This window comes from Salvelinus fontinalis, chromosome 4 (genome assembly GCF_029448725.1).
Source record: "Salvelinus fontinalis isolate EN_2023a chromosome 4, ASM2944872v1, whole genome shotgun sequence".
Classification (NCBI taxonomy): domain Eukaryota; kingdom Metazoa; phylum Chordata; class Actinopteri; order Salmoniformes; family Salmonidae; genus Salvelinus; species Salvelinus fontinalis.
This window is the reverse complement of record NC_074668.1, coordinates 43917708-43943056: the sequence shown is the minus strand read 5'-3', so window position 1 is coordinate 43943056 and position 25349 is coordinate 43917708. Positions and strand designations below refer to the sequence as shown.

At 45.6% G+C, this 25349-nt stretch overlaps 1 protein-coding gene across 1 annotated transcript; it reads right to left on the bottom strand.

Moving 5' to 3' along the window:
• On the bottom strand, positions 1-25142 carry plcxd3 (phosphatidylinositol-specific phospholipase C, X domain containing 3). The gene is made up of 6 exons (XM_055920291.1): positions 24556-25142; positions 6476-6732; positions 6086-6259; positions 5762-5937; positions 5291-5392; positions 1-1961 (listed from the first exon to the last, which is right to left on the bottom strand). Exons 1-6 carry the CDS (start codon positions 24656-24658, stop codon positions 1805-1807), a joined length of 969 nt encoding a protein of 322 aa, XP_055776266.1. The 5' UTR covers positions 24659-25142; the 3' UTR covers positions 1-1804.
• Positions 25143-25349: the final 207 nt, after the last annotated feature.

Below are 25349 nucleotides of genomic sequence, written 5' to 3'. Positions count from 1 at the left end.
CCCTCCCTCCGTCCGTCCGTCCGTCCGTCCGTCCGTCCGTCCGTCCGTCCGTCCGTCTGTCTGTCTGTCTGTCCCTCTCTTACATAAAAACACACACACACACACACACACACTGAAAAACGTTGGAAATGGCACATTTTCATACAGGACACACATTCACATATTCAAAATGTAACATTTCCTCCTTTTTTTGGTTCACAATAAACATATTAGTTTACATAACAATTTCTCAGAATACATTCTCTGTAAAAGATGCAACAATAATCGTAACATTTTTTTTTGTGGGGGGGGACGATGAGGCAAAGCTTTTGATATATATATGCGAAGTTCTTGCATAATGTGCAAAACAAATTTTAGCAAAGAAAATGTGATTCATATTGTATTCCTCACTACGCCGCAAGTGCCACTTCAAATATAACTTTTCTTCCGAGTTGAGCATTTACAGTTTGTCCTGAATAGGTGCAGAGCAAAGCAAGGGAAACATCTTTCTACTAGATTGAATGCAATTAAGCAGGCAAACACATGAGTAATAGTGAACCAACAGATAGCTATTCTATTATATTCTATACAAGTAAATGAACAGAAGAAAAGTTCAATGATTAAAAAAAAATATATACAAATATTGTGGTGAATATTTCAGTACAACAGACACCTACATGAGATTAGAATGATATCAAGCCATTATGAGAAACATTGAAATTAAACCTGTTTTATGGTCATCTACAACAGTGTTTCCCAACCCTAGTCCTCAAGTACCCCCAACAGTTCACAGTTTTGTTGTAGCTCTTGACAAACACACCTCATTCAACTCATTGAGGACTTGATGATTAGTTGACAAGTTGAATCAGGTGTGCTTGTCCAGGGTTACAATACAAATGTGCACTGTTGGGGGAGCTTGAGGACCAGGGTTGGGAAACACTGATCTACAATACGCTACAGAGGGCACTCGAGCGAGGCAATCAATCAAAACACACACAAATATCAATCGGTCTGGCAATCTGTCACATAGGGAAAGTGCTGTTACAGGTGGTCTAGGAGCTAAATCAACGCACTGCAAGGAGAAGTTATCAATTTACGCATTGTGGTGACAGGACTGATACAGAGACAAAATAATCAATAATTGTAGAAAGAGATCCGAAAAACTATAATAACTATTTGGGAAGCTCCATCCATCAATCAATCAATCAACCAATCCATCCATCCATCCATCCATCCATCCATCCATCCATCCATCATAAAGTAAGTTCTACAGCCGTGGGTGAGTAGTTGACATGCTAATCAGGTTGACGACAATCAGATGTATTACTGGCACCAATGAAAAGGAGTTTTGATGTAGGCTGGCCGTCACTGTCACTAAAATACGAACAACATTTATGTCTGTAGAATATGCTAATAAGCTAGCCTAAGCCTCATAAGAAATGGAAATGCCAGAAACACGAGCTTGTGTGATTGGAGGATAGAAGCAGTTATCGTTACAGCAGATTTGAAGCGAAGCCAAGCGAAGCGTCGTTAAAAACCAATTGCCCTTTTGACCCCCAAAACAGATAAAACCAAACATTTCTCATTCACTTTCGGCGCTTTTAACGAGCGCCAAAGTCCATCCTCCCTATCTCCACCTCCACCTTCCTTTCTCCTCCTATCTTAATGTCTCCTTCTCCCTCCTCTCTCTCTCTCTCTCTTCCTCTGTAAACTCTGATAGCCCTATGTAATAAGTCAGAGGAACGCCTCTCCTGAAAATGAACACCAAAGAGAAAGTGAGACTGAGCTGACGACTTAACTCTTTGGCACCCCCTGTCTTTCAGTCTCAGGTGGCGTTTTCCTCCTCATCATCCATATGATAGTTGAGCGTGATGACAGCGCTGATGAAGTCTCCCAGCTCCACGAAGTCAGCTGTGATGATGTTGATGCCGCTCTCTCCTGGCCTCTGGGCCCGGATCCACAGCATCATACTTGGAAGAGCCCTGCAGGGGAGTCCATGTGGATGTGAAACCATGTACACACACACACACACAGTTGCATCTCTGTATTTTTGTATTTTGTGCACTCTAAGTGTTATGCATAGTCAGTGAATAGGATGGGGCTAAGGAAAAGGAAAGAGAGCGAGAGAGAGAGTGACAGAGCGAGATAGAGAGAGGTATGTACTGTTTAATGAGTCACAGTTGGTTGGTGTAACAGTGAGCTGGCTGGTGAGCAGCTAGACCGGTTAGGGGCCAGTATGAGTCAGCATGATAAGGGCTGTCTGCGCTGTCTGACAGACTGCTGGGTGCAATCATGTGGGGGGCGAGATATTATTATATGCTCTGTACAGATGTAGGATCTTAATTTGAGCCAGTTTGCAACAGCAGGACAATTATCCTGCAGCAATAGGAAATGTGAATTGTTATGTGGATTACAATTTATGGAAATATTTGTAGGGGTTGATACATTGTCGTAAGGGAAAAGTGAAAATTACAAACTTCACAAGCCTTTTTAAACCTCAAATACAAATCAAGTTTTACATTTCTGCCATTGCAGGAAAGTTCTCCTGCAACAGGGTGATCAGATTAAGAGTATAGCTGGTGTCTGCTGTGGCAAAGCTCTGTCAGACTGGTTACAATGCCACAGTCCTGGATTTGAATGCACATTGTTCAACTGACAGTAAACCCAATGTTCTTCTTGAGATCAATTGGAATTAGTCCACAATTGATGAAAATATTATATTAAACAGTCAGCACGGTGATTGAATGCAATATTTAATATTTCATCTCCAAGCAATTAAAATGGGAAAAAATTGAGGGAAAAAAGTATATAGAGAGAAAAAAAGAGACGATAGAAAGAGGGCGAATAACTCAGTATCCCTACAGTGTTTTCATCACGGGGCAAGTGAGGCCGGTGTCATATTCCTGAAGATACATATACCGTTTGCCACAGTGACTCATAGTGTGTGTGTGTGTGTGTGTGTGTGTGTGTGTGTGTGTGTGTGTGTGTGTGTGTGTGTGTGTGTGTGTGTGTGTGTGTGTGTGTGTGTGTGTGTGTGTGTTGTTTCTAGTCTCAAGTTCTCTCCCACATTGAACATTAAATAACTCACAAATGTCCTTTATAACCGCGCACACACACACACACACACACACACACACACACACACACACACACACACACACACACACACACACACACACACACACACACACACACACACACACACACACCAAACATACATACATACATACATACATACAGTTGAAGTTGGAAGTTTACATACACCTTAGCCAAATACATTTAAACTCGGTTTTCACAATTCCGGACATTTAATCCTAGTAAAAAATTCCCTGTCCTAGGTCAGTTAGGATCACCACTTTATTTTAAGAATGTGAAATGTCAGAATAGTAGAGAGAATTATTTATTTCAGCTTTTACTTATTTCATCACATTCCCAGTGGGTCAGAAGTGTACATACACTCAATTAGTATTTGGTAGCATTGCCTTTAAATTGTTTAACTTGGGTCAAACGTTTCGGGTAGCCTTCCACAAGCTTCCCACAATAAATTGGGTGAACTTTGGCCCATTTCTCCTGACAGAGCTGGTGTAACTGAGTCAGGTTTGTAGGCCTCCTTGCTCACACACACTTTTTCAGGTCTGCCCACAAATTTCCTATGGGATTGAGGTCTGGGCTTTGTGATGGCCACTCCAATACCTTGACTTTGTTGTCATTTTGCCACAACTTTGTAAGTATGCTTGGAGTCATTGTCCATTTGGAAGACCCATTTGTGACCAAGCTTTAAATTCCCGACTGATGTCTTGAGATGTTGCTTCAATATATCCACATAATTATCCTCCCTCATGATGCCATCTATTTTGTGAAGTGCACCAGTCCCTCCTGCAGCAAAGCACCCCCACAACATGATGCTGCCACCCCCATGCTTCACGGTTGGGATGGTGTTCTTTGGCTTGCAAGCCTCCCCCTTTCTCCTCCAAACATAACGATGGTGTCACGTTCCTGACCTGTTTTCCTTTGTTATGTATTTGTTTTAGTTGGTCAGGGCGTGAGTTGGGTGGGTTAGTCTATGTTTTCTATTTCTATGTGGGGTTTTGTGTTCGGCCTGGTATGATTCTCAATTAGATACAGGTGTGTATCGTTTGTCTCTGATTGAGAGTCATACTAAGGCAGCCAGGGTTTCACTGGTGTTTTGTGGGTGTTTGTTTCCTGTGTTAGCGTTTGGGCCACACAGGACTGTTGCAGGTTAGTCACGTTTGTTGTTTTGTTAATTTGTAGTGTTTGTTGGTTTGCCATTAAAATCATGAATACCTCCTACGCCGCATCTTGGGCCGATCCATGCTCCTCCTCGTCTGAGGAGGAGAACGACATTGACAACCTTTACAGATGGTCATTATGTCCAAACAGTTCTATTTTTGTGTCATGAGACCAGAGGACATTTCTCCAAAAAGTACGATCTTTGCCCCCACGTGCAGTTGCAAACCATAGTCTGTTTCTTTTATGGCGATTTTGGAGCAGTGGCTTCTACCTTGCTGAGCAGCCTCTCAGGTTATGTCGATATAGGACTCGTTTTACTGTGGATATCGATACTTTTGTACCTGTTTCCTCCAGCATCTTCACAAGGTCCTTCGCTGTTGTTCTGGGATTGATTTGCACTTTTTGCACCGAAGTACATTCATCGCTAGGAGACATGACGCATCTCCTTCCTGAGCGGTATGACGGCTGCGTGGTCCCATGGTGTTTATACTTGCGTACTATTGTTTGTACAGATGGGCGTGGTACCTTCAGGCATTTGGAAATTGCTCCCAAGGATGAACCAGACTTGTGGAGGTCTACAATTGTTTTTCTACAATTTCTTTTGATTTTTCCCATGTGTCAAGCAAAGGGGCACTGAGTTTGAAGGTAGGCCTTGAAATACATCCACAGGTACACCTCCAATTGACTCAAATGTTGTCAATTAGCCTATCAAAAGCTTCTAAAGCCATGACATCATTTTCTGGAATGATGTCATGGCTTTAAAGGCACAGTCATCTTAGTGCAGGTAAACTTCTGACCCACTGGAATTGTGATACAGTGAATTATAAGTGAAATAATCTGTCTGTTAACAATTGTTGGAAAAAATGACTTGTGTCATACACAAAGTAGATGTCTTAACCGACTTGCCAAAACTATAGTTTTTTAACAAGAAATTTGTGGAGTGGTTGAAAAACAAGTTTTAATGACACCAACCTAAGTGTATGTAAACTTCCAACTTCAACTGTACATACATTCATACATACATACATACATACATACAGAGAGAAACAAACCAACTCACCTCTCTGTAATGGTCTCCCTCAGTCCGCTGGCTACTCCTTTCATGACGGTGCTGGCCTTAGGTGTGAGGACCACTTGGGAGACAAAGAATGTTCCCTTCCTCCTGCCATTACACAAATCACATCAAACTTTACTATACAGGCACAATTAAAGATGAAAGTAGGATCTTAAATTGAGCCAGCTTTCTACATCAGGAACATCATCCTGCAGCACAGGAAATGTGAATTATAATATGAACTATAATAATTTTTGTAGGGGTTGATACATTTTTTGTAAGGGAAAAGTCCAAAATTTCAGAAGTCTTTTTAAACCTCAAACACACTACAAGTTTAAAATGTCCTGCATTGCAGGAATGTTCTCCTGCAACAGGGTGATCAAATTAAGAGCCTACATCTGTAAGTGCTTTTCCCAAAGGTTTAACACACTGTCCAGGTCAAAGACGGATAGGTGAAAGATAGAGGGCCATACAGACCTGCGGTCAGCCACAGAGGCCTGGAGGAACTGGATCAGCTTTTCAGGGTCAGTGGTGTTGGCCCAGGGAGCAGGCATCATCTGACCAGGCCATAGAAATGGCACTTCCAGGGCCATAGGACTGTGGTAGAACACCAATACCTGGTACTCTTTCTCCCACATGTACTGGAGACTCACCTAGAGGGAGGGAGGAGTGTAGGGAGGGGGTTTGTCTTTAGGAACTTCCAGGGCCATAGGGCTGTGGAGCCAAGGGGATCACCATATACTCTTGAGGGAGCACCGAGATTGAAGGTGTTTAATTAGTTTGTACAGTAGAGTATCTTACCTCCTGAGCGAAGACGACGGGGGCGAGTTTCTCCCCGAACACGTCTCTCAGCATTGAGACCAACTTCTCATGGTGCAGGTTCTGAACCCCGTAGAAGTGGTTAAAGTCCAGGAACACAACCTCTCTGGCATGGGCCGACAGGAAGGAGCTGATCTGCTCCAGACCTTCTCTCACCTGGAAGCACAACACACACCCCACAAGGGAGCAAATATAGTGTCAGACCAGTCATACTGTACCCACTGAATAAGGTCCAGATTTTTTCCTGACCTCTTGACCTGTATAGAAAATAACTATGGTCCAGAGTTTTCTTTCCGGTCAGGTCAAGTGGTCAGGAAAAACACCTGGGGTTCTGTAGGAGGAAATACAGTCGTAGGGAGTAATTATATTCACCGTGGCGCTGAAGAGGCCATGAGCGAAGAAGAGTTCGTTGTCTGGGTCCCGGGGCTTGGTGGAAATGCGCAGGTCAAAGAAGCGGACGCCGGCCTCCAGCTGGCTGGAGAAGTTCATAGTCTGAGTGGCCAGCCATTTACGCATCAGCTTCTTGGCCACCGTGCCAAAGACCGACACAAAGTTCTGGACAGCGTCAGTCTGCTCAGGACCCACCGGAGAGGACTCGTCTATGTAGAAACTGAAGGAGTCATGGGAACCTGGGGGGAATATAATTATTACTATTTTATAACGCTTTTCATTACATGAAGAATCTCAAAGCACTTGAAAACGCAAAACAAACAAGAATCTAATAAAACAGCTATATGACAGCGTAGGTCTGGGCTACGATGTTCAGCCACAGTTGAACATTTTGTTTTTTCAATCCTCCAAAAGATGGAGCGACAGTCAAGAGGGAACCACATGACTTGAGCAGAGGGAGGAGGTGGTCAACGGGGGAGAGGAGCAGGTCCTCCGAAGGCAGGCAGGCAGCACAATATAGGGTATGGGTTATGGCTGAGCGGAGGAAACGTGTGTTAGCGTGTGTGTGTGTGTGTGTGTGTGTGTGTGTGTGTGTGTGTGTGTGTGTGTGTGTGTGTGTGTGTGTGTGTGTGTGTGTGTGTGTGTGTGTGTGTGTGTGTGTGTATAGGGGCAGTTGTGACTTGACTTGAGGCCCATACAAAGTGAAGAACAGTATCTCAGTGATAATAGAACAATGCCAGTGGGTTGAGAGGAGTGACTAGTGTCCTCTCCCCCTGTCCTCCTGTCTAAACAGAGAAGTCAACTCTCTAATTATAGTCAGCCCTGAGACGCTCTCCTCTCTGTCTCCCCCTCCTCTCCTCTCCTCTCGCCCGCCTCTCCATCCCCCTTTCCCCTCCTCTCCCTCTCCCTCCCTCCCTTTCCCTCTCCTCTCCCTCTCCTTCGCCTCTCCTCTCCCTTTCCTATCCCTCTCCCCTCCTCCTCCTTTCCTCTCCCTTTCCCCCTTCTTTCCTCTCCTCTCCTCTCCCACTATAGGGCAAACCCACACTACAGGGCTGACCACACTACACATCTTCCGTACGGTTACAAAGCCCAAAGAGTTTCCATAACCACAACTGAGACGATCACTGTAGCTTGAACTTCACTGAGCTTCACTCAGTTTCGCTCAGTGAAGATGACAACAACCTCTCCACAGGCAAACAAACGGCATGTGTTATCATCCCCAACGTTATATAGGAAGACCAAGACATAGTTATTCATAAACGGCTCAGGTTTCTTAGCTACAACCTCTAACATCCTCACGTTCGTGAGCTAGCGTGACAAACAACTCGTTCGCCAACGTACGCTGGCCCCTAAAGGCCCTCTGCGGTGAGTCAAAAGGAACACACAACAATACCTCCCAGGGGCTACACGGCAAACATAACAGCACGGTCACAGAACACAGAGAGAAACCTTCACCCTACGCAGACCGTCAGACACGGACACTCGCTTGACTGCACATCAACCATACAGTCGGCATCCTTCTGAGACTCACATAAATGTTCACATAAAGCATAATGTTCTCTGCTCCAACACAAGGCCTTGGAGTATAATAGAGACAGCAGTATGCCTTTTTGGGCAAAGCGTCCTTTTATGTTTCTGTACAAATACACCTGTAAGCTCGCTGGAATGGAGCGAATGGAATCAAACACATGGAAACCAGCCATTATTATGAGCCGTCTTCCCCTCAGCAGCCTCCGCTGATTTGACAGAAGAGGGCTCCTTCACCCACCTCGAGGCATGGACCTGAGCTCACGTTATTGTACAGAATCATTTCTCTATTGGACAAACAGAGGAATATTGTCAGGACATTTCTATAGAGGTTGCAGGTGTATTTGTACAGAAACATAAAAGGACCCTTTGGAAACCATGTGTTTGATGTATTTGACATCATTCCACACATTCTGTTCCAGCCATTACCACGAGCCTGTCCTCCCCAATTCAGGTGCCACCGTCAAATACACCTATAGCTTTTATAGAGATGTTCTGGCAACATTCCTATTGGCTTATCAGCGGTATTTTATGGAATGAGCCAGTGTTCCCAGATGGTGCGTGTAGTTTAAAAGGTGTGCAAAACAAAACGGTACCTAACACATCGCTTCTGTGATCCCGAGTTACCGCTCATCACTCCGATGTGAAATGTCAGCTCTACCTTGTATGACCAATGAATTCAGTAACACATCCTGGGGGGAGGGAGAAGCTACGCGAGAGACGATGGCTTATCAACACACTGGAAATTACAGCTGCGTTTATCTCTTGACTCTCGGTAACTGTGTGATGATAACGAGAGGGAAAAGCGATCCATCAAAATGAATCCATTAATCAATTTAAGGCTGTGGAAATAAAAATGTGCAATGAACAACATGCTTTTCATTAAGCCTAGAAGGTCAGACTAGCTGTATGTCAAATTAGAATGAAATTAATCACATTAATCAAAAAATCTATGGGGGGTCACGGAGACCATTGAGCATTGGGTGGAGAGACGTGCTCTAAATATCGCCGCTGTTCACCTCATGAAACAAGATGGATTCCCTGCCTCTCCACCTGCTCACCACTCCTGTAAGCTGAGGGTAAAAATGTTCAGGTGGAATATCAACACTTGTCTCATTAGTTAAACAGACGACTGAGGTCATCTTGCCTTGGCAGGGATCATCAATTAGATCCGGTTGCGGGCCGATGTTTTTCTTAAGCGGATGGTCAGGGGGCCGAAACATAATTACAAATCATTTTTAGACTGCAAATTGACTGCAAGAAGCCCGAAGAGATATAATATTTGACCAAAACATAATCATTTCAAACCTTGCTTACTTTTGTAAATGATCACATATCTCTCTATTATGCATGGGAATATGTTTGAACAGATTTCCAAAATCACTTTTCTGATTTGCTGGTGTTTTTACAGTCTTATGTCCAACAACGAAATATAATAAAAAGATCATTATAAAAAAATTGGGCCCACAGGCCGCGATTATGCGGAAGCCTGCCCTATGGCCTCTGGTTGTGTCTTATTTAGCTAGTTCATCTGTAACACCAAATAAAGTGTAACCTTGAAGATGACAATAAATGACTTTGACAGTTCTCTGTTTGTGAATTACAGCACTAGAGGGATGCATTAGGGATGAGGCAATTACACAAATAAACCAACAAATCCCTCGCTCTCACTACTTAATGTTTTAATGAAGGAGATTAGTAACAGAGATTTGTTGTTGTTTTTTGTTGCATGTCGTTGCTCTGTCTTTCCCCCTGATAGGGCCAGATCTACAAAAAGTTTGCAAGAAGTTTAAAGTCAGTAGTCGTACCTGTTTTAAACAGAGGGAACAATATCAAATAAAGTGCGATTGTAATATGTAAAGTGTAATAGAAAACGTATATTTCTTATGGTTTACGTTCATGCTTTCTTTAAAGGGTGATATGATATAGTGACATCTGCTTCCATCTGATACAGATGCTTTCTACCAGCCTACCTGAGCGCTCGGAGGAGGCTGGTACTGGTTGGTTGGCTCAATTGAGGTAGTATGTACAGTTAACGTGACTATGCATATATGATAAACAGAGAGTAGTAGCAGCGTAAAAAGAGGGGTTGGGGGGGGGGTCTCACACAATGCAAATAGTCCGGGTAGCCATTTAATTACCTGTTCAGGAGTCTTATGGCTTGGGTGTAAAAACTTTTGAGAAGCCTTTTTGTCCTAGACTTGGCACTCCGGTACCACTTGCCATGAGGTAGTAGGGAGAACAGTCTATGATTGTGGTGGCTGAGGTCTTTGGCAATTTTTAGGGCCTTTCTCTGACAGAGCCTGGTGTAGAGGTCCTGGATGGCAGGCAGCTTAGCTCCAGTGATGTACTGGGCCGTACGCTCTACCCTCTGTAGTGCCTTGCGGTCAGAGGCCGAGAAATTGCCGTATCAGGCAGTGATGCAACCAGTCAGGATGCTCTCGATGTTGCAGCTGTAGAACCTTTTGAGGATCTCAGGACCCATGACAAATCTTTTTATTTTCCTGAGGGGGAATAGGCTTTGTCGTGCCCTCTTCACAACTGTCTTGGTGTGTTTGGACCATTCTAGTTTGATGTTGATGTGGACACCAAGGAACTTGAAGCTCTCAATCTGCTCCACTACAGCCCCGTCGATGAGAATGGGGGCGTGCTCGGTCCTCCTTTTCCTGTAGTCTTCAATCATCTCCTTAGTCTTGGTTACGTTGAGGGATAGGTTGTTATTCTGGCACCACACGGCCAGGTCTCTGACCTCCTCCCTATAGGCTGTCTCGTTGTTGTCGGTGATCAGGCCTACCACTTGTAGTGTCGTCTGCAAACTTAATGATGGTGTTGGAGTCGTGCCTGGCCATGCAGTTGTAGGTGAACAGGGAGTACAGGAGGGGACTGAGCACGCACCCCTGGGGAGTTCCAAGTGTTGAGGATCAGCGTAGCAGATTGTGTTGCTACTTACCCTCACCACCTGGGGGCGGCCCGTCAGGAAGTCCAGGATCCAGTTGCAGAGGGAGGTGTTTAGTCTCAGGATCCTTAGCTTAGTGTTGAGCTTTGAGGGTACTATGGTATTGAACACTGAGCTGTAGTCAATGAATAGCAATCTCACATAAGTGTTCCTTTTGTCCAGGTGGGAAAGGGCAGTGTGGAGTGCAATAGAGATTGCATCATCTGTGGATCTCTTTGGGCGGTATGCAAATTGGAGTGGGTCTAGGGTTTCTGGGATAAGGGTGTTGATGTGAGCCATTACCAACCTTTCAAAGCACTTCATGGCTAAGGATGTGAGTGCTACGGGTCTGTAGTCATTTAGGCAGGTTGCCTTTGTGTTCTTGGGCACAGGGACTATGGTGGTCTGCTTGAAACATGTTGGTATTATAGACTCAATCAGAGACATGTTGAAAATGTGGTCTGCACATGCCCAACAGCACACTTCCTGGTAATCCATCTGGCCCCGCAGCCTTGTATATGTTGACCTGTTAAAAGGTCTTACTCATGCCGGCTACGAAGAGCGTGATCACACAGTCGTCCAGAACAGCTGATGCTCTCATGCATGCCTCAGTGTTGCTTGCCTCAAAGCGAGCATAGAAGTGATTTCGCTCGTCTGGTAGGCTCGTGTCACTGGGCAGCTCGCGGCTGTGCTTCCCTTTGTAGTCTGTAATAGTTTGCAAGCCCTGCCACATAAGACGAGTGTCGGAGCCAGTGTAGAATGATTCAATCTTAGCTCTGTATTGACGGTTTGCCAGTTTGATGGTTCGTCGGAGGGCATAGCAGGATATCTTGTAAGCTTCCGGGTTAGAGTCCTGCACCTTGAAAGTGGCAGCTCTACCCTTTACCTCAGTGCAAATGTTGCCTGTAATCCATGGCTTCTGGTTGGGATATGTACGTACAGTCACTGTGGGGACGACGTCCTAGATGCACTTATTGATAAAGCCAGTGACTGATGTGGTGTACTCCTCAATGCCATCGGAAGAATCCCGGAACATGTTCCAGTCTGTGATAGCAAAACAGTTCTGTAGTTTAGCATCTGCTTCATCTGACCACTTTTTTATAGATCGAGTCACTGGTGCTTCCTGCTTGTAAGCAGGAATCAGGAGGATAGAGTTGTGGTCAGATTTACCAAATGGAGGGTGAGGGAGAGCTTTGTATCCGTCTCTGTGTGTGGAGTACAGGTGATCTAGAATTTTTGTACCTCTGGTTGCACATTTAACATGTTGTTAGAAATTTGGTAGAACTGATTTAAGTTTCCCTGCATTAAAGTCTCCGGCCACTAGGAGCGCCGCCTCTGGGTGAGTGGTTTCCTGTTTGCTTATTTCCTTATACATCTGACTGAGTGCAGTCTTAGTGCCAGCATCTGTCTGTGGTGGTAAATAAACAGCCACGAAATATATAGCTGAAAACTCTCTAGGCCAGTGGTGTGGCCTGCAATTTATCACAATATAATCTACTCCAGGCGAGCAAAATCTAGAGACTTCCTTAGATTTCGTGCTCCAGCTGTTAATTACAAATATGCACAGACCGCCCTCCCTCATCTTACCGGAGAGTGCTGTTCTATCTTGCCGGTGTAGCATATATCCGCTAGCTGAGTATCCATGTCGTCATTCAGCCACGATTCCGTGAAACATAGGATATTACAGTTTTTGATGTCAGGTTGGTAGGATATTCGTGATCGCACCTCGTCTAATTTATTGTCCTATGATTGCACGTTGGCGAGTAGTATTGACGGTAATGGCAACTTTCCCACTCGCCTTCTCCGGGTCCTGACGAGGCATCCGGCTCTTTGTCCTCTGTACCTGCGTCGCTTCCTCTTATATAATAACGGGGATGTCAGCCCTGTCGGGTGTTTGGAGAATGTCCTGTGCATCCGTCCTCCTTGTTGTAGAAAAAGTCTTTGTCTAATCCGAGATGAGTGATCGCTGTCCTGATATCCAGAAGCTCTTTTTTTGCCATAAGATACGGTTGCAGAAACATTATGTATAAAATAAGTTACAAATAATGCAGAAAAAACACATAATAGAACAGCCTTAATTCGTCGGACTACAAGGTGTCATTTCTGCCATTTCTTCCGGTGCCATTTACAACATAGTGGACAAGTGTCCCTGTGGAATGCTTTGGACACCTTGTAGTCCGACGAATTAAGGCTGTTCTGAGGCCAAAAGGGGGTGTTACTCAATATTAGGAAGGTATTCCTAATGTTTTGTATACTAAGTGTACATAAAAATATATACAGTGCATTCAGAAAGTGTTCAGACCCCTTAATTTTTCCCACATTGTTACGTTAAAGCCTTATTCTAAAATGGATTCAATTGTTTTCCCCCCTCAATCTACACACAATAATGACACTTCAAAAACAGGTTTTTAGACATTTTTGCAAATGTATTAAAAATTAAAAACTGAAATATCACATTTACATAAGTATTCAGACCCTTTACTTTACTTTGTTGAAGCACATCTGACAGCAATTACAAACTCTAGTCTTCTTGGGTATGACGCTACAAACTTGGCACGCCTGTATTTGGGGAGTTTCTCCCATTCCTCTCTGCAGATCCTCTCAGGTTGGATGGGAAGTGTCACTGCACAGCTATTTTCAGGTCTCTCCAGAGATGTTCGATCGGGTTCAAGTCTGGGCTCTGGCTGGGCCACTCAAGAACATTCAGAGAATTGTCCTGAAGCCACTCTTGCGTTGTCTTGGCTGTTTGCTTAGTGTCGTTGTCCTGTTGGAAGGTGAAGCTTCGCCCCGGTCCGAGGTCCTAAGTGCTCTGGACCAGGTTTTAATTAAGGATCTCTCTGTACTTTGCTCCGTTCATCTTTCCCTCAATCCTGACTAGTCTCCCACTCCCTGCCGCTGAAAAACATTCCCACAACATGATGCTGCCACCACCATGTTTCACCGTAGGGATGGTGCCAGGTTTTCTCCAGCCTTGACGCTTGGGATTCAGGCCAAAGAGTTCAATCTCGGTTTCATCAGACTAGAGAATCTTGTTTCTCATGGTCTGAGGGTCCTTTAGGTGCCTTTTGGCAAACTCCAAACTCATGTGCCTTTCACTGGGTAATGGCTTCTGTCTGGCCACTCTACCATAAAGGCCTAATTGGTGGAATGCTGCAGAGATGGTTTTCCTTCTGGAAGGTTCTCCCATCTCGACAGCGGAACTCTGGAGCTCTGTCAGAGTCACCATTGGGTTCTTGGTCCCCTCCCTGACCAAGGCCCTTCTCCCCCGATTGCTCAGTTTGGCCAGGCGGCCTGCTCTAGGAAGAGTCTTGGTGGTTCCAAACTTCTTCCATTTAAGAATGATGGAGGTCACTGTGTTCTTGGGGACCTTCATTACTGCAGACATTTGTTGGTATCCTTCCCCAGATCTGTGCCTCAACACATTCCTGTCACGGATCTCAACGGACAATTCCTTCGACCTCATGCTATGGTTTTTGCTCTGACATGCACTGTCATCTTATATAGACAGGTGTGAGCCTTTCCAAATCATGTCCAAACATTTGCATATACCTCAGGTGAACTCCAATCAAGTTGAAATAACATCTCAAGGATGATCAATGGAAACAGGATGCACCAGTGCTCAATGTTCAACCATTTCTAAATACCTAAATTCTAAATTGTGTGTAGATTGAGGAGGAAATTTTGTATTTAATCAATTTTAGAATATGGCTGTAACGTAACAAAATGTGGAAAAAGTCAAGGGGTCTGAAAACTTTCCGAAAGCACTGTATATATATATATTTTTTTACAAATCGATACTTTGAGTCACAGTATTTATATAAAATCATCAAAAATAATATTGCGATACTCTACTGCTGTCACGCCCTGGCCTTAGTATTCTTTGTTTTCTTTATTATTTTAGTTAGGTCAGGGTGTGACATGGGAAGTTTGTGTGTTTTGTCTAGTTTAGGGTGTGTGTATTGTTTAGGGGGTGTTGAATAGTGTATGGGGTTGTGTTCAGGAGAGAGTTCTAGGAAAGTCTATGGTTGCCTGGTTTGGTTCTCAATCAGAGACAGATGTCATTAATTGTCTCTGATTGGGAGCCATATTTAAGGCAGCCATAGGCTTTAGGTGATTGTGGGAGATTGTCTATGTTGAACGTAAGTAGCTTGTGTGTGCACTTTCGTTTGTAGCTTCACGGTTGTTTGTTGTTTTGTATAGTTTGTATAAGTGTTTCGTTTCGTGTTCATCTTTGTCGTAAAATAAAAGATGTATTCATATCACGCTGCGCCTTGGTCCATTCATTCACCTCAAGACGACCGTGGACAGAATCTCCCACCACACATGGATCAAGCAGCGTGAGCGGAACCAACAACAGCGGCAAAGTAACCAGGACTCGTGGACATGGGAGGATGTATTGGACGGCAAGGGTTGCTACACATGGGAGGAGATCCGAGCTGGAAGAGATCGCCTTCCATGGGAACAGCTGGAGGCGATTAGGAGAGCAGAGGCAACCGGAGAGAGGAACCGAAGTTATGAGGGTACGCGACTAGCAAGGAAGCCTGTGAGTAAACCCCAAACATTTCTCGGGGAGGGGGCTAAGAGGTAGTGGGCCGAGGGCAGGTAGGAGACCTGCGCCCACTTCCCAGGCTAACCGTGGAGAGCGGGAGTACGGGCAGACACCGTGTTACGCAGTAGAGCGCACGGTGTCTCCTGTACGTGTGCATAGCCCGGTGCGGGTTATTCCACCTCCCCGCACTGGCAGGGCTAGATTGAGTATTGAGCCGGATGTCATGAAGCCGGCCCTACATATCTGGCCACCAGTGCGTCTCCTCGGGCCGGTTTACATGGCACCAGCCTTACGCATGGTGTCCCCGGTTCGCCTACATAGCCCGGTGCGGGTTATTCCACCTCCCCGCACTGGTCGGGCGACGGGGAGCATTCAACCAGGTAAGGTTGGGCAGGCTCAATGCTCAAGGGAGCCAGTACGCCTGCACGGTCCGGTATTTCCGGCGCCACCTCCCCGCTCCAGGCCAGTACCACCAGTGCCTACACCACGCACCAGGCTTCCAGTGCGTCTCCAGAGCCCTGTTCCTCCTCCACGCACTCTCCCTATGGTGCATGTCTCCAGTCCAGTACCACCAGTTCCGGCACCATGCACTAAGCCTCCTGTGCGTCTCCAGAGCCCTGTACGCACTGTTCCTTCTCCCCGTACTCGCCCTGATGTGCGTGCCCTCAGCCCGGTACCACCAGTGCCGGTACCACGCACCAGGCCTATAGTACGCCTTGAGAGTCCAGTGTGCCCTGTTGTTGTTCCCCGCACTAGCCTGAAGGTGCATGTCCTTAGCCCGGTACCTCCAGTTCCGGCACCACGCACCAGGCCTACAGTGCGTCTCAGCCGGCCTGAACTGCCCGTCTGCCCAACGGCGCCTGAACTGCCCGTCTGCCCAACGGCGCCTGAACTGCACGTCTGCCCAACGGCGCCTGAACTGCCCGTCTGCCCTACGCCGTCTGAACTGTCCGTCTGCCAAGTGCCGCATGAGCTGCCCGTCTGTATTGAGCCTTCAAAGCCACCCGTCTGCCATGAGCCTGCAAAGCCGCCCGTCTGCCATGAGCCTACAGAGCCGTCCGCCAGACAGGAGCCGCTAGAGCCTTCCGCCAGACAGGAGCCGCTAGAGCTTTCCGCCAGACAGGAGCCGCTAGAGCCTTCCGCCAGACCGGATCAGCCAGAGCCTTCCGCCAGACCGGATCAGCCAGAGCCTTCCGCCAGACCGGATCAGCTAGAGCCGTCATCCAGCCATGACCAGCTAGAGCCGTCATCCAGCCATGACCAGCCAGAGCCGTCATCCAGCCATGACCAGCCAGAGCCGTCATTCAGCCATGACCAGCCAGAGCCGTCATCCAGCCATGACCAGCCAGAGCCGTCATCCAGCCATGACCAGCCAGAGCCGTCATCCAGCCATGACCAGCCAGAGCCAGCCAGCCAGGATCCGCCAGAGCCAGCCAGCCAGGATCCGCCAGAGCCAGCCAGCCAGGATCCGCCAGAGCCAGCCAGCCAGGATCCGCCAGAGCCAGCCAGCCAGGATCCGCCAGCCAGCCAGGGTCCGCCAGCCAGTCCGGTGTTGTCCCTCAGTCCGGAGCTGCCGTCCCTCAGTCCGGAGCTGCCCCTTATCCTGGTGCTGCCCCTTATCCTGGTGCTGTCCCTTATCCTGGTGCTGCCCCTTATCCCGGTGCTGCCTCTTATCCCGGTGCTGCCCCTTATCCCGGTGCTGCCCCTTAGTCCGGTGCTGCCCCTTAGTCCGGTGCTGCCCCTTAGTCCGGTGCTGCCCCTTAGTCCGGTGCTGCCACTTAGTCCGGTGCTGCCCCTTAATCCAGTGGGGTTAATTTGGAGGGTGGCCATTTGGAGGAGGATACGAAAGCGGGTAGTGACTATGGTGGGGTGGGGACCACGACCAGCGCCAGAGCCGCCACCGTGGACAGACGCCCACCCAGACCCTCCCCTAGACTTTATGCTGGTGCGTCCGGAGTTCGCACCTTGAGGGGGGGGTTATGTCACGCCCTGGCCTTAGTATTCTTTGTTTTCTTTATTATTTTAGTTAGGTCAGGGTGTGACATGGGAAGTTTGTGTGTTTTGTCTAGTTTAGGGTGTGTGTATTGTTTAGGGGGTGTTGAATAGTGTATGGGGTTGTGTTCAGGAGAGAGTTCTAGGAAAGTCTATGGTTGCCTGGTTTGGTTCTCAATCAGAGACAGATGTCATTAATTGTCTCTGATTGGGAGCCATATTTAAGGCAGCCATAGGCTTTAGGTGATTGTGGGAGATTGTCTATGTTGAACGTAAGTAGCTTGTGTGTGCACTTTCGTTTGTAGCTTCACGGTTGTTTGTTGTTTTGTATAGTTTGTATAAGTGTTTCGTTTCGTGTTCATCTTCGTCGTAAAATAAAATAAGATGTATTCATATCACGCTGCGCCTTGGTCCATTCATTCACCTCAAGACGACCGTGACAGCTGCAGGGTTCCCCAATAGGTGATGTGTTTTTGTTTTTTATATCATTTTTGTTGTTGGACATTAAAGGCTCTAAAATCACCCAAAATCTGTCCACGAAAAATAAGACTACAAATGAGGAATTTTTATGTGGAGGGCAATGGGTGTCGAATTTGGTCAACAAAAAATGTAATTGCTAATATGCTACGTGAGTCTTATTTGATCAAATAGAAGTTTTGTAATGTTTAGGTTGTTATGAATGGACTGTTATACGTGGACTCACGTGGCATTTCGGCAACCTTGAAAAATAAAACTACTTTACATCAGTGTTGTGCCTGTTGTTTACTATCTGTGTCACTGCTTCCTCCGAAGTCGGTCCCTCTCCTTGTTCGGGCGACGTTCGGTCGACGTCACCGGTCTTCTAGCCATCGTCGATCCACCTTTCATTTTCCATTTGTTTTGTCTTGTCTTCCCACACACCTGGTTTCAATTCCATCAATTACATGTTGTGTATTTAACCCTCTGTTCCCATCATGTCCTTGTCCGGTATTGTTTATTGTAAGTACTTGTGGACGTTATGTCTGGTGTGCGTCGGGTTATGTACCCATTTATTGATTGTTCTGTTTTCCGGTGGGATTTTATTATTAAACTGCGCCGTTGGAAACACAGTTTTTGCTCTCCTGCGTCTGACTTCTCTGCCGTCAGTACGCACCCCTTACAATCTGCCCTCTCATTGGCTGGAATGGTCCCTCCTGATCTTGCCTCCTCCCACCTGCCTTCCATCTTTGAGGACATGTATTTCCATTGTTAGAGCGCTCCATCTACTAGCTTGTCAATATAATAATACAAATATTTGCTAATACTCTTGTTTCATCACATACTATTACTGCTCAGTCCGCTCACTTTTTCACTAACTCCTAACTCCCCTCAGGGCACAGGAGAGGAGCCTGTAATGCTCGTCGGAAGAAGACCAAGGTGCAGCGTGCTACGTGTTCATGCTTCTTTATTAAAAAACCAAACACCAAACAAAACAACAAAAAGAACAATGAACGCAACATCTTGAAGGCTACACAGAGCTAACAAAAACAACATCCCACAACCTAAGGTGGCAAAACAGGCTGCCTAAGTATGATTCCCAATAAGAGACAACGATGAACAACTGTCCCTGATTGAGAACCATACCCGGCCAAAACATAGAAACACAAATCATAGAAATAAAGAACATAGAATGCCCACCCAAATCACACCCTGACCAAACCAAATAGAGATAAAAAAAAGGCTCTCTAAGGTCAGGGCGTGACAGAGCCTGCTTCCCCTCACTTTCTCTACTCCGTTCTTCATTCTTTTCCTATCCATCTCTTTCCTACCTCTCCCTCCCTTTTTGTCAGTCTCTCTCAAACCCATTTTCCTCCCTTCCCACAGTGGTTCCTCATCAACCTCCGTCTTCTGCCCTCCTATCCATTCCCTCAATCAAATGATCTCTTTCCTCCCATGTTCTTACTCTTATCTCGTCTTTGGTACGAGAGTCATTGTGGACACAGTGTGCAGCTAAAGACGGGTGTGCACAATTTAGTTTTTTTGCAACAAGATAAACTTCTTTCCTCTGTAAACTCAACTGCCAGCAGAGTACTAGCATGGCTACCTGATTTGTTCTGCATTCAACAATGAGGTATCAACATAGCCTTGTTCAGTAAAACTATGTTAAATGACAGACTGACATTTAACTTCAGTGCAATTTCATGTCCTCAAATCTCCTCAATACCCACTGTTTATGTTCCTCTTAGGCAGTATATCCTCCCTTCCCTGGAGCTCAAGTGGTGGATGAGAGAATGGACAAAGGGCTGGATGAATGGATAGATGGATAAAGCAATGGATGGATAGATGGATTGTCAGATTAATAGATAATCCTGTGCCAAGGCCCATTTCAGAAGCAGAGGATGCTGTTTTTCAATGGTTTTGGTTTTACTGGTCTCAGGGGGCTGGCTGGCTGGTTGCATGCCGTGACGACTCATGCTGATTTAAATTCTGCTGCTCCATCGATCGCTCCAAGCTAGCAGGCGTGGCGTTTGGCCGGAGCGATGTGGATGGGTAGTCAGGCTAGCCGGTTGGGGTAAATAGATTGCCCCTTTGAAAAATTATTGACATGTTACAACCACCTGTGGATTGAGAATGAATTCCAGGCCTGACCTGCTGGTGTATCAGTGGGTTTAGAGAAACCTCCAGAAGATTATAGCTTCAGTTCACCCCTGGCCTAGTAAGACAAATGCCTTTCATCCGGTGATACACTTCAGATTCCCCTGAAGTGTGCTACCCAAGTCTTTTCTGTTTGACATTAGTCACTGGAAAGCCTATTCACTTCTCCAAGGTGCAGTCTTACTAAGAGTGTATTACACTCATTGGCAACACTCAGATAAAGTAGCCTAGCTGTCTCTGTGGCAGAGCTAATAGTTGCATCATGCATATATGATGAACATACAGTATTGACTTACTCATTTAGAGAGCTCGGGACTACAAGGTTCTATCTGCAAAAATATGATTCTGATATAATTGGTTTTAAAGTTCCGAGCCCTCATTGGTTTGAATGGTGTTCGCAATTTTATCTTGTATGAATTGGGGTATTTATAGTATTATAAAGGTAGAGAACATTGAACATAACAAGGCTATGTCAATAACAACATTTGGAGAAAAATGCAGATAGAGCCTTATAGTCCCAAGCTCCCCTGCAGAAGATGTTGGTGTAGAATATGGCAAACAAGGTCATGACTTTAGATAAACTCATAAACAGCTTGATTACACACACACACACACGCTTATTTTACTATCCTTGTGGGGACCAAACAATATTTTCTCTTTCAAAATCCTATTTTTCCTAACCCTAACCATAACCTTAACCCCTAACCTTAATTCTAACCCTAAAACAGGCTTTTTCCTTGTGGGGACCAGTGAAATGACCCCATTTGTTCGAATTTTCTTTGTTTTACTATCTATATTTAGTTCAACCAAACACACACACACACATACACACACACTGACTCAGTAGTATACAGAAAGCCTGTTTTATGCTGACATCACAGCCTGTGTAGTTCATCTGTCTCCTATTTTCTTCTAGAACCTCTCAACCTTGTTCTTCTCTTATCTGTTCTATTTCTTGCTCTAGTTTATGTTCATGACCTCTGTTGGTCAGGGTGGAGGCTGGCGCCGGCTCAGCTGTATGGATCAGAGCTAGAGCCAGAGAAGAGTCAGAGCAGGGGGAGGCCAGTGTCACCTGCAGGGCAAACACACAGACGTTCTCATTATGTCAAGCTGCATCCATTTCCTGTACCAGCTGACATGACAAACAACCACAGTATGGCGTGTGTATCTATGGGGTTCAACCGGGGCAGGGTTGATGTCTGCAGTAGCCAATGCGTTGGGACTCCCTAAGAATAATACTGGGCTAGCCAAATGTTGATGTCGTTCATCTGGAGTGAAAAGGACTTTCACCACCTCTGGATACACAGATAAACAGTAGCAGGAGGTTAAGTTATTTGAGAGCAGCTCTGTCACCTGTAAGAGCCCAATTTAATGCCTCTGTAGCCTCACCTCCTGTAGGTGAGGAGATCAGAGGGCAACACTGGGAATGAGGGATGGAAAGACAAAAGGGGGAAAAGTGCACACAGCCTTGTGTATATATGGTCTACATAGGCTGTTCCCGAGATAGAGAGAGAGAGACAGAGTATGTGTGTCTGCATCTGATGAAGGAGGAGGAGGTGGCGGCACTGGGAGTGTTAAGATCTGTTCCAGGGACAAATCAACTGTAGCCACAGGTAACCTTTTTCATTAGAGGGGAAATACAAAAAACTGTCCTTAGTTCAGTGTCTACTAGACTAGAGGCAGCTTTATACTCCATCTGGCCTACCCAACACTATAAGTGAAAGAACTGTTCAGAATCGCCACCTCACTCTTTGCAGATTGTGTTGACATAAGGGGATCAACTAAGACGCAATGTGGTATCCATTTACAGTAACACTTAGATCAACGTGCACTAACACATAATACTGTAGCACCATACAGATAACACATAATACTGTAGCACCATACAGAAATGCAATCGGGCCACTGTCTCACAGTGTTAACAAAATTTGAATTGCAAAGTCTACATCCTAGGCTGGTTGCCAGTCTGATTGTGCTCTAGGCAATTTTGGGGGTGGGTAACAGCGTAGCGCCTCTGTTAAATGCAGAAACACTTCAATGGATCCCCATCCCCAGGCATTATAAATGTCGAATTAGAAGTATAATCCTCTGGGGAAGAGGACCATACTTGTGGATGAAATGATCACATTCATCCTCCCATTCGTTCCTCTCAACTGGTTCAGCGCTTCACTCTCCTTCGCTGGGATGAGAAGCCTGTGCTGTAGTGCTCTAACCCTGCAGCGGTAACACATATAGCTGCTGCCTCCCCGAAACCTCCTCGACCAAATCAGCAGCCGCCAGGTTTGGCACCAAAAAACTGTCGGAGGAAATTGGCTTCTGGCAAGGAAGAAACACGCGCGCGCACACACACACACACACACACCAGGAGAAATCAATAAGTGAATGGCTTATGTGGCTGACTCTGGTTTCGGGGACATTGGAGGAGACAGAAGAGTTTTACAGTAGCCTGTTTCCAAACGGAGTGCATAGGCTACGCACCAGTTTAAGACGCTTGGAGCAAATGGGCAAATTCTGAATAATCATGGTTAATTACAGTGGGTTATAGTGAGCATGTTGCTTCTCCAGGCTTGCCTATGAGAAGGGAAAGCCAGGTGCAAATGCAAGTGTTGAGTGTGACTTAACTAGACCTCTTGGCCCCATGGCGATATCCTGTAGTTTTCATTTCCCAGTCTTTCATATCACGCAGTCGATGCTTAATCGAAAATCACATCCCAAAATACCCTGAAGATGAATGAATTGTGTGTGTTCCCCATTGAGAGCAGTGGAGTATGCCATGCCACACCTCTTTAGTTTCCAACAATAGATCTGAGAAACACAGCTTTGTGCTCCACCCGCCTGCATGTGTGTAGCCAGTGTATGAAGCTAATCATTAGAATTAGCCAGATGTCAATTTGCCATTCCACAAGAGTGAAACCAGCGACCGGGTCTTATTCCAGACCTCCAATCAGAGTTGTCGTCTCAGGAGACCTGCCGCATGATTGGCCGAAACCTCCAAACAGCTGGTACCACTTTTAGACGCTGATGCCAAGACAATGGCCCGTTCCAACACTGCCAACATACAACTTTTCTAACCTTCGTTCCTAGAAGGGATAGCAGAAGATCTGATGTGAACTAGGCAGGTTGTATGCAAGTTTTGCTATTGAGGTTTGACCAGTCCGATCATGTCATATCACTGGTTTCTTCAAGGAAGGAAATAAGGTCTTTGAACGGGGTATAGATGTCTAGAGTCTGCAAACACAGACCTGAGTGGCCCGTCTAAACTTTGAAACACTTTGAATAGGGATTTAGAGATCATTGTTAAACAATAAACCCATCCAATTCACACTTGTAATATGTGACGGTGGGTTAGGCTCATTAGAGGCACATGGGCTGTCCTGGTTGCAATGCAATGAACCCTGAACTATATGCCCCGTTTAGGCTAATACGCACCGCCAAAAATCACATCGATAACACATAGCCTGCCAAAAAAGTGACTAGATTTACAACATATTTTAAGGGGCACAATGGGCCACCTGTGTAAATGACATTTTAGTGTATTAATTTGAATTGGCAATTTGCAATCTTTTTGTAAGATCATTCACGCCCCACCCTCAAGGAGATTTTAATTAAATCAAGCCGATAGAGACCTAGAGACACGTCTCTGCTTTTGGCATATAGCCTATCGAGCCCTAACCAGCTAAACTGTAGCCTATTTCTTTGATGATGGATCCTTTGTGCTACCGAATAGGGCAATGGACTAGTGTTGCACTTACACATAGGTTTCACCTTCCCGCAACAGGTGCCATCTCGAGAGACTACTGTAGCCTATAGGCCAGAGATAGGCAACTAGGTCCAGCCAGTGGCCGATTTATGTTGGAGTGAATGGTTGGGTGACCAGAAAATAACTATAATAATGTGTACGCTGCAAATTGACCACAAAGAGAGATTAGTTATTTTATTTTATTATTATTGTTATTTTAAGATACAATTTCATACCTTGATTACATTGAGACACGAACGCATATAAATATATATATATTTGTGTGAATACTTGAGAACAGACTTCCTAAATTAAACTAAATTTTTGCTGAATTCCTGGTGATGTTAGTTTTTTTTTACCCAAAACTTTAAATCCTACATTATTATTATTATTTAATAAAAACTTCAGGACAAAAAAATAATTCACTTGTGGACCAGTTTTGGCCCGCGGGCCACCTGTTGATGACCCCTGGTAGGCTATAGCATAAACTTCAGCTGGAATTAACAGCCTTTGCACGGAATATGATAATTCTGTGTCGATAATTCGTCTGAAGAGTCTGTAGGCTGGCTAGGTCACTCGCCGTCAGTTCTACAACATACACATCTGGATTTCTATCTTCTATGGAAGTAAATTATTTCACTGCATGATCAACAAAAGGTTCCCAACATTTCCACACGCAACAGTGCAAACTACGATGTGACGCTTACCTGGAATGGCCAGGTTGGTAAGCGGGATGCGGTGCATGCTCTCCGGTAAATTCGCCATCCAGTCGGCGAACCGGTGTTCGTTTTTCCCGTGAGACGAAGCCATGCCGCCGCGCACTATATCCCCACTTTCCGGTGCCTGCGCGAGCTTTGAGTGCGCTTTCTCTGTGCTGCGCGAGCTCCACTCACCACACACACACACACACCAGCGTGACCGGGAACGAGTGAGTTCACACCACACCCCCTGAATGGCGTGCACACATCGATAGGGAACCCATTTTTCATAGGATATGTCGATAGAGTTGTGTTTTCGATAAAGTTGTGCTTTTAGGATGGTCTCATGGCAGGCGAGTGATGTATTCAGCCATTAGTTCTTGAAGTCATTAAAATAAGGGTGCGCCCAGCTAGCCACTCAACTTAATTCAATAATCAGTCCCATGTACCATTCTACAACAGCGAATGTCTGTCTGGCTCTCCACTACTGCATCCATACGCCTTGCGTTTGCCTGTCCGTGTATAGGCTAGTGGCACTGTCCACACCTGTGGTGCTGAATTGATCAACTCCGCTTTCCCGACAATAGCGCTTCTGGAGGAGAGCATTTGGAAAGGACACGTTTGTTAACCGATTGATTTTCACTTCTCGCTTGTCTGGATTAGTTATTTTAACATATTTGACACTTTTCCAGGATTGAAAAATAAACCTCACTGAATATAATAGGGTTTGTCTAAATAGTCTGGCAGCAACATATATTTACTATTTAGAAATGTCTACCCTTGATGAACAAGTCTATTTCACA

Coding starts and splice junctions, on each gene's coding strand:
- plcxd3 (XM_055920291.1), bottom strand. CDS start 24,658: ATGGCTTCGTCTCACGGGAAAAACGAACACCGGTTCGCCGACTGGATG. Junction 5,393..5,761: donor GCCTCTGTGGCTGACCGCAG/GTCTGTATGGCC, acceptor GTGTAATGGCAG/GAGGAAGGGAACATTCTTTG. Junction 1,962..5,290: donor AGGGAGACCATTACAGAGAG/GTGAGTTGGTTT, acceptor ACTCCCCTGCAG/GGCTCTTCCAAGTATGATGC.